Source organism: Mesoplodon densirostris, chromosome 1 (genome assembly GCF_025265405.1).
Source record: "Mesoplodon densirostris isolate mMesDen1 chromosome 1, mMesDen1 primary haplotype, whole genome shotgun sequence".
Lineage (NCBI taxonomy): Eukaryota > Metazoa > Chordata > Mammalia > Artiodactyla > Ziphiidae > Mesoplodon > Mesoplodon densirostris.
Window position 1 is genome coordinate 193,923,167 of NC_082661.1, and position 13,663 is coordinate 193,936,829.

Here is a 13,663-nt window from a genome sequence, read left to right on the forward strand (position 1 = left end):
GGCCAAATTAGATCTGAATATATAGCATGCAGCCAGTATCTGTTTATTAAATAAAAACAATGAATAACACATGTTGAAGTACTTTGGAAAATTATAAAATGATAATTAAGTGCAAGTTATTAATATTTTCAGGTAATTTGCCTGGTTATAAACATGCTGAGAAATCATTATTTTCAGATGTCATAGTGTCACGTGAATAAACAAGGATATCTTTAGGATTGTGAAGCACATAAAAGTTCATATTGTGAGTCATTTTTAGCACTTTTCCCTAGAAAGGATTGTGTGTGTGTATGCATATAGATACATAAAGTAACAAAAAATATGAGCAACATGAACACTATTCCTAGTTAATGTATAGAATTTCATCATTTTTCCTAAAACCTCAAGACCTATTGGTACATGATGTTGTATCTGAGGGGAAATCTAGCTAGAGAATCTGATCCCTTTTATTTCTAACATTTTAGAGTGTATCAGTTTTATTGATGTCTTGTTCACGATTACTACTTGAACAATATTTGAAGTAGATGTTAGTTTTATTGATGTTAAAATCACTCTCCTTTCTTCAAAATATTTTTTTATTCTATGAAAAAAACAGTGAACAGATGAGGAAAGCTTGTTGTTTAAGATTTATATTCTATTACCTCAAATCCATTCATCAGTTTTGGAACAACCAATCCTCAATATCTCTGCAAATTTTCAGAGAGGCTTATTTTTTATATTAATTTGAGGGATCATCTTGCTCTTTTTGAATTCAGCCAAATTCCTTAAGTGACAGAAAATGTGAGTTAGCAGACAACTGAAATTGTGAGATGGAAGGGTGTACATTGCAGGAATGCAATGCCATTTAAAATGGAATAGCAGGCATCTCCATTCTTAAAGACACAAAACTTCCTCTGTCATTTTCTAAATTGATGCTCTTACCTCCTATAATGTTGCTCAGCCCTCCTCTCTCTGGTCTTTTTTCTCCATTGTATTTCCCTTCAATTTCGGGTGGGTGGGGTGAGTGGAGAATCCCTCCAAGATTTGTTTTATGCAGAGAAATTCAGTTTTGTCCAGCCTCTATGGCAAAACTCAGATCTGAGATTCACTTCGCATGGAGGAACTCAGCTGAAGCTTTGAATGTATGACTTGCAAGACCCTTCCTGGTCGAGTTACATTCTTAGGCAAAGGCTGTCATGCTCTGTAGTTCACTACAAAGAGTAGGAGTGGGAAGGCAGTTTATTTTTCCAGTTACCCAAGTACCTAAGCAAATAGAGTACAAGCTACTTTTAATTTCCTAGTGTTTCTTTTAATAATCAAGCTAATTGTGGATAGGTCTAGGTCTAGTCCCTCCATCATCTGATTCTTCAGCCAAGACAATCGGTAGCACGTTACTCTGAGTCAATCTCCATGTCTCTCTCAGTCTCTCCATGTTTCTCTCTCTTTCTCTCTCTCTCTCTCTCTCTCTCACACACACACACACACACACACACACACACACAGACACTTTACCTTAATATAGTTCCTGCAAAGCAATCTGAACAAGCACATTTTAATATAAATTTGCATGGTGTACTTATCAGCATTTTCTTTTGGCAGAGAGCCCCAAAATAAAGTGCATAAAAAATCCAGCACAGGGATTGCTACATTATGAGAAAGAAAACAAGTTTTGCTTTCTTTTATCAAATTGACTGAATTAGATACAAATAAGTGTAGAAATATACCCAAATTGAAATGTTCTCAGAAATAAGCCATAGAAATTCACTAAGTGAAATATTAATTTAACTCTGCGACTAGAGTACATGGCTGCACCCACTTCATCACCTGCAGATAGACAACATTCTCCAGCCTCATCTTCTTGTTTCTTCCCTTAAACATACAACAGATGTACCAGAGTTATTCTCTGCTTCTAGAATATGTATTTTCTTTCATATTAAAATAATGTATATATTTCTTTCCTGTGCACATATACCCACAGAAATTTTCCAGTAGCAATAAAATATTAATGAACTTCCTAAAGTGTGATACTGTACAAAATCTAGTAACCACAAGGCTTTGTGATAGAAGAGGAAGTTACATACAATGTTTACAATATTCATAAATGTTACTCATTTATATTTTGCCCTCTTAAGATTGAAAAACAATATATGTAAGCAGATCAATCAAAAAATATTTTAGACACCTTCTTGGCCATAATATAGGCTGTTTTAATTTTAAAAATAACCTAATAAATTGCCTCTGAGAAGTAAACAATGGTCAGTGATATTTATATAATAAAATTAAGTTCACAGAGACACCCAGATCTTGTATCCAGTAAGGATTTATTAGAGAAACAAATACTGAATAATTTATGATTTAAAGTTGTTAGAATAAAATTCAGGAAAAATATAAGCAAATGATTTTCTTTTCTAACAATTTAAAATGTAGGAGGTTTAGGGCTTCCCTAGTGGCACAGTGGTTGAGAGTCCGCCTGGCGATTCAGGGGACACAGGTTCGTGCCCCGGTTTGGGAAGATCCCACATGCCGCGGAGCGGCTAGGCCTGTGAGCCATGGCCGCTGAGCCTGCGCGTCGCGTCCGGAGCCTGTGCTCCACAACGGGAGAGGCCACAACAATGAGAGGTCCGCGTACGGCAAAAAAAAAAAAAAAAAAAAAGTAGGAGGTTTAAACCTTATGTATTTTTTTTGCTAAAAGAGTAATTATCCATGGATGACAGATGCTGCTCCCTACTTAATGGAGGGGCTCAAATTTTACTCTGCATCTCATTGGGAAGGAAATATAAAAATTTAAAATAGAATTAACTTGGGGAAAGGCATCAGTGCTGCAACTCTTAGCACCAAATGTTTTTTCTTGGAGCACCAAATGCTTTAAGGAAAACATTCCAAGTATCAAAGTTTTCAGATAGATAAATATTTATGGATCAAATCCATAAAGAACAGACATTGTTATGAAATATATATAGATGCCTTCAAAACTTTCTTTCCAGGCAGAGTAGACACATAAGTTAGGAGTCATTTCCCACTTAATTGTTTTTGCAACCTTATGCAACACAAATGGATTATGGATAAAGACTTAACTAATTTACTCACAGAAAGTAGTTCTTGACTGACATTATGTCCAAAAAATTAAACAGGAACTGTTTCTCTATATAAAATATAAAATGTTACTAAACTTATAGAAATGGCTTTATTTTAACCTTTCATTTTCCTGGTTGAAAAGTGTAGGGGTGTTCAATTTAGTCCTTTGGTGAGAATACAGTACTCTTTAAAGCAAATTATTCTCAATTTGCTAGTTAGCATAATCAAAGAAAATCATAACCTAGATCTGGTTCATATATTTAAGTGCAATAAAATTCCATCTGTCTTTGAACTTTATGAATGATACTTTTTTAGTCTCTACATAGACCATTCCCTCTTCACTGAGAGTTCTTCATAGTGGTATTAGAACTGGAAATCAATTTTCATTACAATCTACAGAAAGCTATTTTGCCATTTAAGGGCAAAGGTCTACTTACACTGCTCATGTACAAAATAAAAGTATCATACAATTTCCATGATACTAGGCAAATTCAAAGGAACTACCAAAGAAGCAGCCTTAGCTTCTGTAGTACCCTTGAGGCTCTTAAATTCGGGGTGTGCACTGGTTGGAAATGAAGTCCCAATTTAAGAAAATCGCAGTAGGCCCTGCCCCAGATGAAAATGTAGAACAATGGCTTACAAGAACTAAATGGGTATATATCTGGTTTCCAAGTCACACTTGCAAACATGGATAATTAGTACCAACACTACCATTTGTGAACATAATGGACATTTTGGAACTGGATACAATTCTGTCCCTGAAACTAATCAAGACAATTAAATATTCAGCCAAACAAGGCTTGAGTTCATGTGGGCTTAAAGAAAAATGGTAGCCGAGGCACAGGTAAAATTTTATTTATGAATATGTAGACACATGACTTTGGATCCAGCCAGCCAGTGACATAAATAAACTTGAGCAAAAGATTCAAGCTAGAGGATATATATGTATACATATATCTATGTATAAAAATTTGTGTGTGTGAGCAAGGCTTATTGGAGCAGTGCAACAAATCTGGACACCAACCATCAGAATCACTCCCATCCTTTGAAATTTCCATTAAGCGTGCAAGGGGGGTAATTATACTGGGATGCTCCAAATCACTGTTTCCATCTTGTGCACTCACATGCCCGCCAAACATGAAATGTTCGCCTTCTCCCTTCCAATGTGATGGTTGTTGAACTTATTTTTAGTGTCATTTGATAAGCCTTTGTGCTCGCAGAGAGACATCCCACTGACCCAGCCACTGGTCATTGTCTATACCAGTTCACATCAAAGCAGGCGCGCTTTGTCAGGTTTCCAGTCGAATATCCATTTCGCATCTGAAGTACAGTATCGAAAGTGACTAGATCATTTGAGCTTTTTTCATCAGCTGCTGCCTTCTTCCTCCCCCACAGTGTTTCCACTCACGCTAACATAATTTAGCATCGTTGACGTGACACGATGGTGTTTTTTCTAAAAAAATTATAATACATACATTTTCGATGTTTTGTGGTGGTAGACCCTCCTGAAAATTTAATTTATAAATTGATGAGAGGAGGCCTTTTTTTTCTCTCTACTGAATCACAACCAAGGTAGAGTGCCCCTCAAAATCCAAGTAATGTGCATACAGTAATAGGTCATTCAATGTCAAAAGGCATAAAAAAGATGAGCAAAATCTTCACAGGCTGCTGCTTGCTGTTGCCTTTAATTATATTAATTAAATTTTGAAATTTTCATGCAAAGAGAGTTGCTGGCTTGTGACGCTGAAGAGCCCTTGGAGACTTGGAGGAAGAAAATACCCTGAGCGGAAGCTTTGTGGTTACTGCTTCCTTTAAATTAAAAGCAAAACAAACTCCTAGGTATGTTTACAGATATTACTGCTTTATGTACTACTAAGCCCTAAACATAGAAAGAGGGGTAAATCTACCAATTCCAGGGACAAGTTCTCAAATCATGAGTCCGTTAAGCTCCACTGAAGATCTCTAGTTAGAGGCCATCTTCCTGTGGAATAATGCTTTATTAATTTTCTTCTTTTCCCAAGTGCATAATGAAAGAAATGTGCCTTCAAAAACTAAAGGGCAAAATCTTGCTTGCTACTGATACCTTGAGGCATCCTGTCTACAGTTTGTCATACATGTGCACTTTTCAGTGTTAGAATGACAAGATTTTCCAGTCAGAAGCTTCCCGGAAGGCACATCGTGGTAGAGGACTTGGAAGGATTTTGTGATCTGACACAGCTATAAGGCAATAGACTCCTTTATTTGCTTAGCCTGGTGGGAGATTTCATACTCTGCCTTTGGCTAACAAGCTTGCCATGTAAACACACAAGTGCCATGTTTCCATGTAAAATGCTCCTTTCTCCATTAAAGCTTCACCAGGGCCAATTGTTTTGTGCTCCCTCTTTTGATATCATCTTCATGCTTTTCTTTCTTCCTCTTTTACACATTCAAAAAAACTTTCTTGTATAAACCACAGCATGTACATTAAAGTTCCTTTTTATTTTTAATGTCCTGAATCATGTGTTACCATTGAGTTTCATCAATTCCCATGTAGATGGCAGAACAAGAGTTTGAAAATGTTTGATGCAAGCAAAGCAGAAGGCAGAGAAAACATTTCCTGACTGAGAGGAATAAAGCTGCTCTTCCAAAAACTTCTGAAATGCACTTTGTTTTCTTTTGGTTGGAAATCGGCAACGTGAAGATGTACCATCTTCATACTTGTTGGTCTTCCTGCTTTCCTTTTACTGAGAGGGAACTCGAGAGAAGTTTATGCACCGGCCCTAGGAAAGAAACAAATCCTTATTGAAATACAGAAGTTACTTTAAAAAGCATGAAAACACCTAGTTTTCCTACTATGATATAACAAATGATTACCCAAGGTAAGGTCAATGTTAGGATGAAACATGAAGTCATAAGTTTTTTTCTTTGGGTCAAAGCATGATGGTTCATTCAGATCTTTTCCACAGCAAGTTCACCTACACAATGGTATGGTAAAATTAGAGTGAAAAAAACACTACGGAAAACAGAACTTTGTTATTGCTATTTAAGGAATAGCATTACTATCCGAGCAATAAAAATATCAAAGCCACAACCCTGTATGTTTCTACAATGTATTAAAATGGAAGTGTCCCATTTATACAATCTGGTGCTTTTTAAACTGATATAAAACTGGTGCTTCTAAAATGTATGCATGAGAAGTGTATTTAAGAAGTCGTAAGAGATTGAGGATAAGAAGTCAGGGAGAAAGGGAAGAGATGCCATCTCTTTGTGATTCCATTTTATAATAGGCTTTTACAACAGATTTATTAGCAATCTTGTCCACTGTTGTTGATCATTTCTCACAACTGCACACCACCATTATGTGGTCTCTATAAATGGTGACTTTATTTGCATTCCACATTTCCAAAGAGAGTTTGCCATTCCAATTCCTTAGCAGTTCAATGAAGCTTGTTGAAACACATTGTTTCATATATAATTATAAATAATCTAAGAATTAGTTGAAAATAAAGTTTCCAATTAGTAATAAAAGATCCCCTTCTTCCCTCTCCTTGGTGTGACATTGCTGATGTCTTGTACCATATAAATCATGTCTAGATTCCTTAATAAGCCAAAAGGTAGCATATTGCTTTCTAATTTAGGGTCCAGATCATCAACCTATTGAGATTTTCCTATTTCTCATAATATCTGCTCTCTAACTTCATATTTTAGAACTTCTCTTTATTTCCCTCTAAATGTGAACAATACATTTGTTTCAAATATCTGGTACATCCAGTGTACATGGTACATTCAAAAGGAACAACAAATATTGTTGGAGAAGAAAGCCGGGAATGTAAAAACACGATTTTGGTCTATTTTCCTCTCAAAAGTGACTGTTCAACAAATTTGGAAATTTCAGAAATTAATGAAAAAACAGAAAAGCATAAAAGCAAACTAGTTTACATTTACTCTTGTCTAAAAGGCAAATATTCATCAAATTATCTGTCTTCTAATAATTTTGGAGGTAACATTATTACTATAATTGTCAAATTTATTACTTACTTTGTTCCTAATGTCTACAAATAATATCTGTGCAAAAGAAAGTGGGAGAAAAGCATGGAGAAGACTACCTTAGAATGAGCTAAAAATTCCTTGGTAATGCAATGGTCATAGGTCATGTACTCAGACTGTATTTTTATATTACCTAGAACCTTCAAAGAAGATTTTTAGAATGAATATTAAGTGAAAAGATACTCTTCTCCAGATTAGCTACATTTGGCATCATGTGCCAAGGAAACATTAAAAAATGTTATTCTCATGATATATCCCTTTTCTAAAAATTTTTTTCAGAGGGCAGGAAAATGACATAATTAATAAATATTTGGGCAAATCAGTAAATCAGTCCTTCTAAGCCATGACAGTGTGATAGTATAACTATACATACAATGAGAAATAGATTTTAACTATGAATATTAAAACAGTGATGAATATTAAAAATATTATCTTCTGGCAATTTTCCAGAATCAAACAAATATATGAGGAAATATATGAGGAATGACATTTTGACAACAAAGATATGCATTAATGCCATCTTTTCTTGTGTATTTATTATGGACCAAAAAAGTAAAAGTTTTTTTTTTTCTGCATAATTTTGAAAAGAAGTTACCATGAATTTCTACTTTTATTTGCATTTTATCACTAATTAACTAGATTTAGATATAAGGCTCTTTTTCAGACCATTTCTGTTCCACACACCAGATTAATCTGGTGACACTGATTCATTTATTTTATGCAATTAGAGGGTTTAAAAAGTGAAATTCATAGTTCACCTGAATTCTCAAAATCACTTCAACACCTAAATTATTCCAGACCTAAATTATTTTCTATTTTATTTGGTGTAGTTTAATTAAAGTTCTAGCAACTCAAATGAAGAAAGCCCTATTGATTTTGACCCTGAGGTCCTTACTTCAGCTCTTCCAAAGCTTGGGATTAAGTATTAATCATCAGCTGCTGCATGTCTGTTGATTCAAGTACCCCAAAACCCTGGTACATGCAATATACACCCCCGTGTTTTAGCACACACATTGACAAAAACAACCAAATATCTCCTCACCTCCTAATCATGGACTCAGTGTTTTTCATTTTTATCAAGATCTGATAATGTTTTATTTTACAGGAATTTAGAAGTTGGTAACTTGGAGGAGTTCTATTCAAAAGTTACTTCCTCTGTTAAGCCTTTCCCAGCTGTCCCAGTCATGGGGCTCCTTCCCCCAAATTTCATCTCTACCACAGCCAAACTACATGACACCATAATTGTTTGCTTCAAGATCAAAAGGAAAAGTAACAGTGGTTAACTCTGAGAGTTCCAAAGCCTGAATATATATCCCAGCTCTTTTATTTATTGTTTTGCTTTGTTTTGTTTTGTGGTACACGGACCTCTCACTGTTGTGGCCTCTCCCATTGCGGAGCACAGGCTCCGGACGCGCAGACCCAGAAGCCATGGCTCATGGGCCCAGCCTCTCCGCGGCATGTGGGATCTTCCCAGAGCATGGCACGAACCCGTGTCCCCTGCATCGGCAGGCGGACTCTCAACCACTGTGCCACCAGGGAAGCCCTCTGTTATTTATTAACCGTGTGACCATGAACAACTTATGGTTTCCTCATCAATAAAATGGGGATTAAAAACTGGACCTATTCATGACTTCCCAGGTGGCACAGTGGTTAAGAATCTGCCTGCCACTTCAGGGGACACAGGTTGGAGCCCTGGTCTGGGAAGATCCCACATGCCACAGAGCAACTAAGCCCATGCACCACAACTACAGAGCCTGTGCTCTAGAGCCCATGCGCCACAACTACTGAGCCCACATGCCACAACTACTGAAGCCCGCATGCCTAGAGCCCATGCTCTGCAACAAGAGAAGCCACTGCAATGAGAAACCCGTGCACCACAACAAAGAGTAGTCCCTGCTCGCCACAACTAGAGAAAGCCCACGTGCAGCAATGAAGACCCAGCGCAACCAAAAACAAACAAATAAATAAATAAATAAATAAGAAATAAGTGACTAATCACAATTTAAAAAAAATTGGACCTATTCTTAGGACTGTTATAAAGATTAAGTCTGTTAATATAGATCTATAAAGCACTTAGAACAGTACCTGGCACATAGTAAACTTGCAATTAAAAAGCAAATAGTTATTATCCATCTCCCCTCTACGATGTCATTGCACAGTGTCTAACATAGAGCAGACTTGTTATAAATACTCACTTAGAAACAAGTGGATGGATGGATGATATATAAAAGAATGAATACGTGATGACCAGACCTCTACTGGGGGAGGAGCCAGACCTTAAAAATGGGAAGATAGTAAAAGTATGAATTTGAGACGGAAAAAAGAGATTACAAAGGAGAAAAATAAAACAGTGGAAAAGGAGAGAAGACAATAAGGAGAAAATAGAAAAGAGTAGTTCTAAAGAGAAAAGATAGATAAAGAACAATCAAGAAAAAAAGAAACTATTGACCAAAGGAAATTTTTATTTAGTATTCCATCAGGTACCTTACTCCCAGGGGATTATTTCATGCTAGCTGCTACCATCCACTTACCAGAACATTCTAAAATCAAGGCGACATACCCTGGTTGCAAGTGGCTGTGATTAGGAATCTGTGGCCCTTTGAATACTGCTCAATACTATCTTACAAAACCCATCAATATAATGCCAATTATGTTTAAGGTCAAGAATGTTAGGCTGCTATTGATATCATGGCAAGCAGTCTAGGCCAGAACACAGCAGAGCAATTTTTATTCACAAGAAATGGGATATGACAGGGTTTACAGGTCTGCCATATCCTCGTGCTTACAATGCCTATACAATAAAAGTATGTTATCAAGGTAACAAGTAAAGTAATGTAAAATAACTTGAGCATACAACTCATCATTGGCTGGTACAGAATGGAAAATATTAGTAGTAATAGTGTTTATTTTTCTGAGACTATTTCACTTTAATTACAAATAATACAAGCTCTGAACATTTTTAAAAAGTTAATTGAATAGGTTAAAAACAAACCATTCAATGCAACCTAAATATACAGAAATATACATAGAGACATAATTTTAATACTTTACTCCCTATATAGAGGTTAATACTAGTATCAGGTAACAGGACTATATAGTCTCTAAAATAAACCACTAAACTTGTAATATGCTAAAACAATGAACACAAGATTTCTGCTAGCAAGAGTTAAAACAAATGTGTAACATTAAGTTTGCTTTATATTTTACAACATATTTCAAAAAAATTTGAATTCAGGTGGCATAAGTGTTTAGGGAATAACAAAACATGTAATATAAAGCATAATTATTAATGTGGAGAAATAACATTAATTTTCTCTATATTTTCAAATTTTTAATTAAATATTTTTAAAATAATTTTCTTGACTTAAAATCATGCTCTAATCATGCATCTAAATTATGGGTAAAATCAAAGTATACTGTTGTCGTGATGCTTTAGGTAATGCCCATATTATTTATTCAATTAGGCAATCACTTCAACCAACTTGAATTTGGTATCATGCCATATAAGTCACTAGGTCATAAATTTCAATAATAAGAACATATAGCCAATGTAAAATTGAATTAAATGAGTATCCTTAGGACTGCATTAGTTTAAAAATGAACGATGTATGTATTCATTCTTTTGTCTTGGGAATATAGAATTCCTTGGATGCAATGAAATAATTGTAAAATTTATCCATTTTGTATGACATAGAGATTAGGAGTAAAATTTCTTAAATATTAAAAAAATTAAAGTTAGGTAGAACAAATAGAATTTAACTACTGACTTTAGATTATAGCCAAGTACATTTAAAGTACATTAATTTAAAAATTGTGGTAATTCAGATAATGAATGACCAGGTTATAATTTACCTTCTCAACATATTAAACAACTAGGCAAATTAACTATAAACAAGATTACTATTGGCATATTTACCTACTTAAATAAGTTGTAGAATATTAGAATTATTTATATATTAATAATTGGCATCATTGTATTGTAATCTAGGTATGACATTTTATTTGCCTAATAAAAATTATGGTTAAAAAGGAATAAAACTGCCTCCCATTGAATGTAAACCATATTATGCAACCTTATATTGATCAACATTGCCTAATTAGTGAGCTTCTGTGGCAAGAAAAGAACTCTCATGCATTGCTAGGGAAAATACAAATTGGCAAAAACTATATATAAGCAACATATGTAATAATAGTCTTTAAAAGCTTATATTCCTTGACTCAGTAATTTCATGTCGGGAATTCAGCAAAGTATCTGTAAAGTAAAGTATCTAGACAAAGATTTCAAAATGTTTACCATGGGATTTTTATAATGTGAAAAATATAATCAGTACATTTATATTTATTTCTGTCTCACAATCAGAGAATAATTAAATTATGATTAATCTAATGGTTATGTAGCCATTAAAACAGAAATTTAAAAAAAATTTAAAGATGTAGGGAAATGATAAGTGAAAATATGCCAACTTGTATATATATGTAATTATAATTATGCAATGTATATCGAAAGAGTAAAAGACAAGACTAAGAGACTACACCAAACATGCTATGAGTAGTGGAATTGCATACTATTTCTTACATTCTACTTTATATCTTTTCTGTATATTTATATATTTGATAGCTTAAAAATAAATTTTCAAAGACCAAATTCAATCAGCAAAAATGCAGCCTTTTCTAAACATCTACATTTATGTTTTTAAAAGTCATTACAGGAACCAATTGACTACTCTCAGGAATCATCACCATCTACCAACTATACCAAAGTTCTTCAGCATTCATTGTTCCCATAGGTCAACTCATTTACTTGTCTCTAGGTTGTCTTTTACAGTTAATATCCTGATGAACCCATGTGTATGCAGTTCTACTCAAGAGTGCGTGAGTATGGCAGAAGCCACTGATTAATAAATTTTATAATCCACAGTCAGCATTTTCATTTTTATGGTACACAATTCTAAGAGTTTTCATAAAATGCCTGTTCAAGCATTTGTCCAGGCTGCAATCAGCAATCTTATTTTTAAAAGTGTATGTGTGTGTGCATGCATGCATGCATGTGTGTGTACATGTGCACACGTGGCCTACCTCAAGACCTGTGCATACTGGAGTTGACTATATTTAAATAAAAATATAAGGTAAATCTTTAATTTTCATACAACATCAAACTTTCTAGTGACATGCATGGTATCCAGGGTATATATATATATATATGTACATACATGCACACACACACATATATACCTGCACTCAATCAACAACATAGAATATTTATACCTCAGGCACTTATCAATAATAATTTTTGAATCCTTTGTCTCCAGATCAGTTGGCAAAACTATCTTTGAAAGTGAGGTTCTAAGTGAAATGCTAGACATTGATTTCTCTAGGTCAGTGTGGGTTTTTTTTGTTTTTCATATTATAGTCCATGAAGTCCTGGGGGTTCTACAAGGTGCATCGGGGACCACTATGGCTGGAATGGTGCACAAGAATGGAGCAAGCAGGCACAAGCCTCCCTTAGTCCAAACCAAGAAGATGCACTCTCATCTACCCTTTAAAATTGCAGTTCAGTATAATATTTTGTTTTTTTTGACCCTAAAAATGTGGTTTGATACCTATTATTCAAGCTATTCATACTTATGTGAAGCCAGATCACCAGTAAACTGTCAATATAACTGGACTTGGTTTCTTTACTTTCCTTTAGAAATATCTTTCTAAATAAATCTATGATAACATTACAGCATTATCCCCTCAACTTTTGGTCATATCTAGAACTCACATAAATTTTGGTTACATACAGAGAATTTTGTAGTTTGGAAAATTGCTATTGAGGATGTTGATATTAAGGGATCAATTCTGAGAGTTCAGAGCTAGCTAGGAAAAAGCATGTCACTTCTGGTAAGCTCATGTGCTTCCCTTTTATTATATAATGCCAATTACATAACTTAACCTTTCTCTTTGTGCCTTGACTTTCAAAAAGCTCAGATTTACATCATGTTCTAAAAGCATTGCTACTCTTAGTGTACATTTTCTGGTATAGCTATCTTAACTTTGGCCCATGATTATTTCTCTATTTTTATCCTTAACTTTTATTGTATATTTTTTTCTCAATATTTCTCTACAGGTAGATTAGGTATAAGTAAATGGAAACTAATATATATTTCTTAATTCTCAACTTTCTTACTCACAAAGACTCCACACTCATCTAAACCTTTAAAACCCTCCAACAAATGTATTACCTCAACCTCTACCTTATACAAAAGATCATATAATGTCTAATTCCCTTCTTTGCTGTCTTTTCTTATTCTGGTAAGACTTACTGAGGTATTGTTCAGATAGCTGATGTCAAACAACGATTAATTTGAATTTAATCTTAACTAAGTTAACACAGATAATTAATATGAATTTGAAGCTTATACATGAAAGCATGCTGAAACTATACTATTCCATAAAATCCCAAAAGTTCTTCTGCAAGAATAAATCCCCTACGTCTAAAGACTGAGAGCTTAACTTCATTTTCTTTGACTGCTAGGAAAAATAAGCACAATATGATTCTTTATAAACTATAAATGTATTTATATCTCAATCCATCTCTTAG

The 13,663-nt window shown here is 34.5% G+C and overlaps 1 protein-coding gene across 1 annotated transcript in view; it reads right to left on the reverse strand.

Moving 5' to 3' along the window:
• Positions 1-3,893: 3,893 nt before the first annotated feature.
• The window catches only part of ANTXR2 (ANTXR cell adhesion molecule 2), a 176,024-nt gene continuing 166,254 nt past the window's right edge, over positions 3,894-13,663 (reverse strand). Inside the window, exon 17 of the mRNA XM_060113758.1 lies at positions 3,894-5,813. Coding sequence (XP_059969741.1) covers positions 5,775-5,813 — 39 coding nt within the window. The 3' untranslated portion in view covers positions 3,894-5,774. The remainder of the gene's footprint in view (positions 5,814-13,663) is intronic.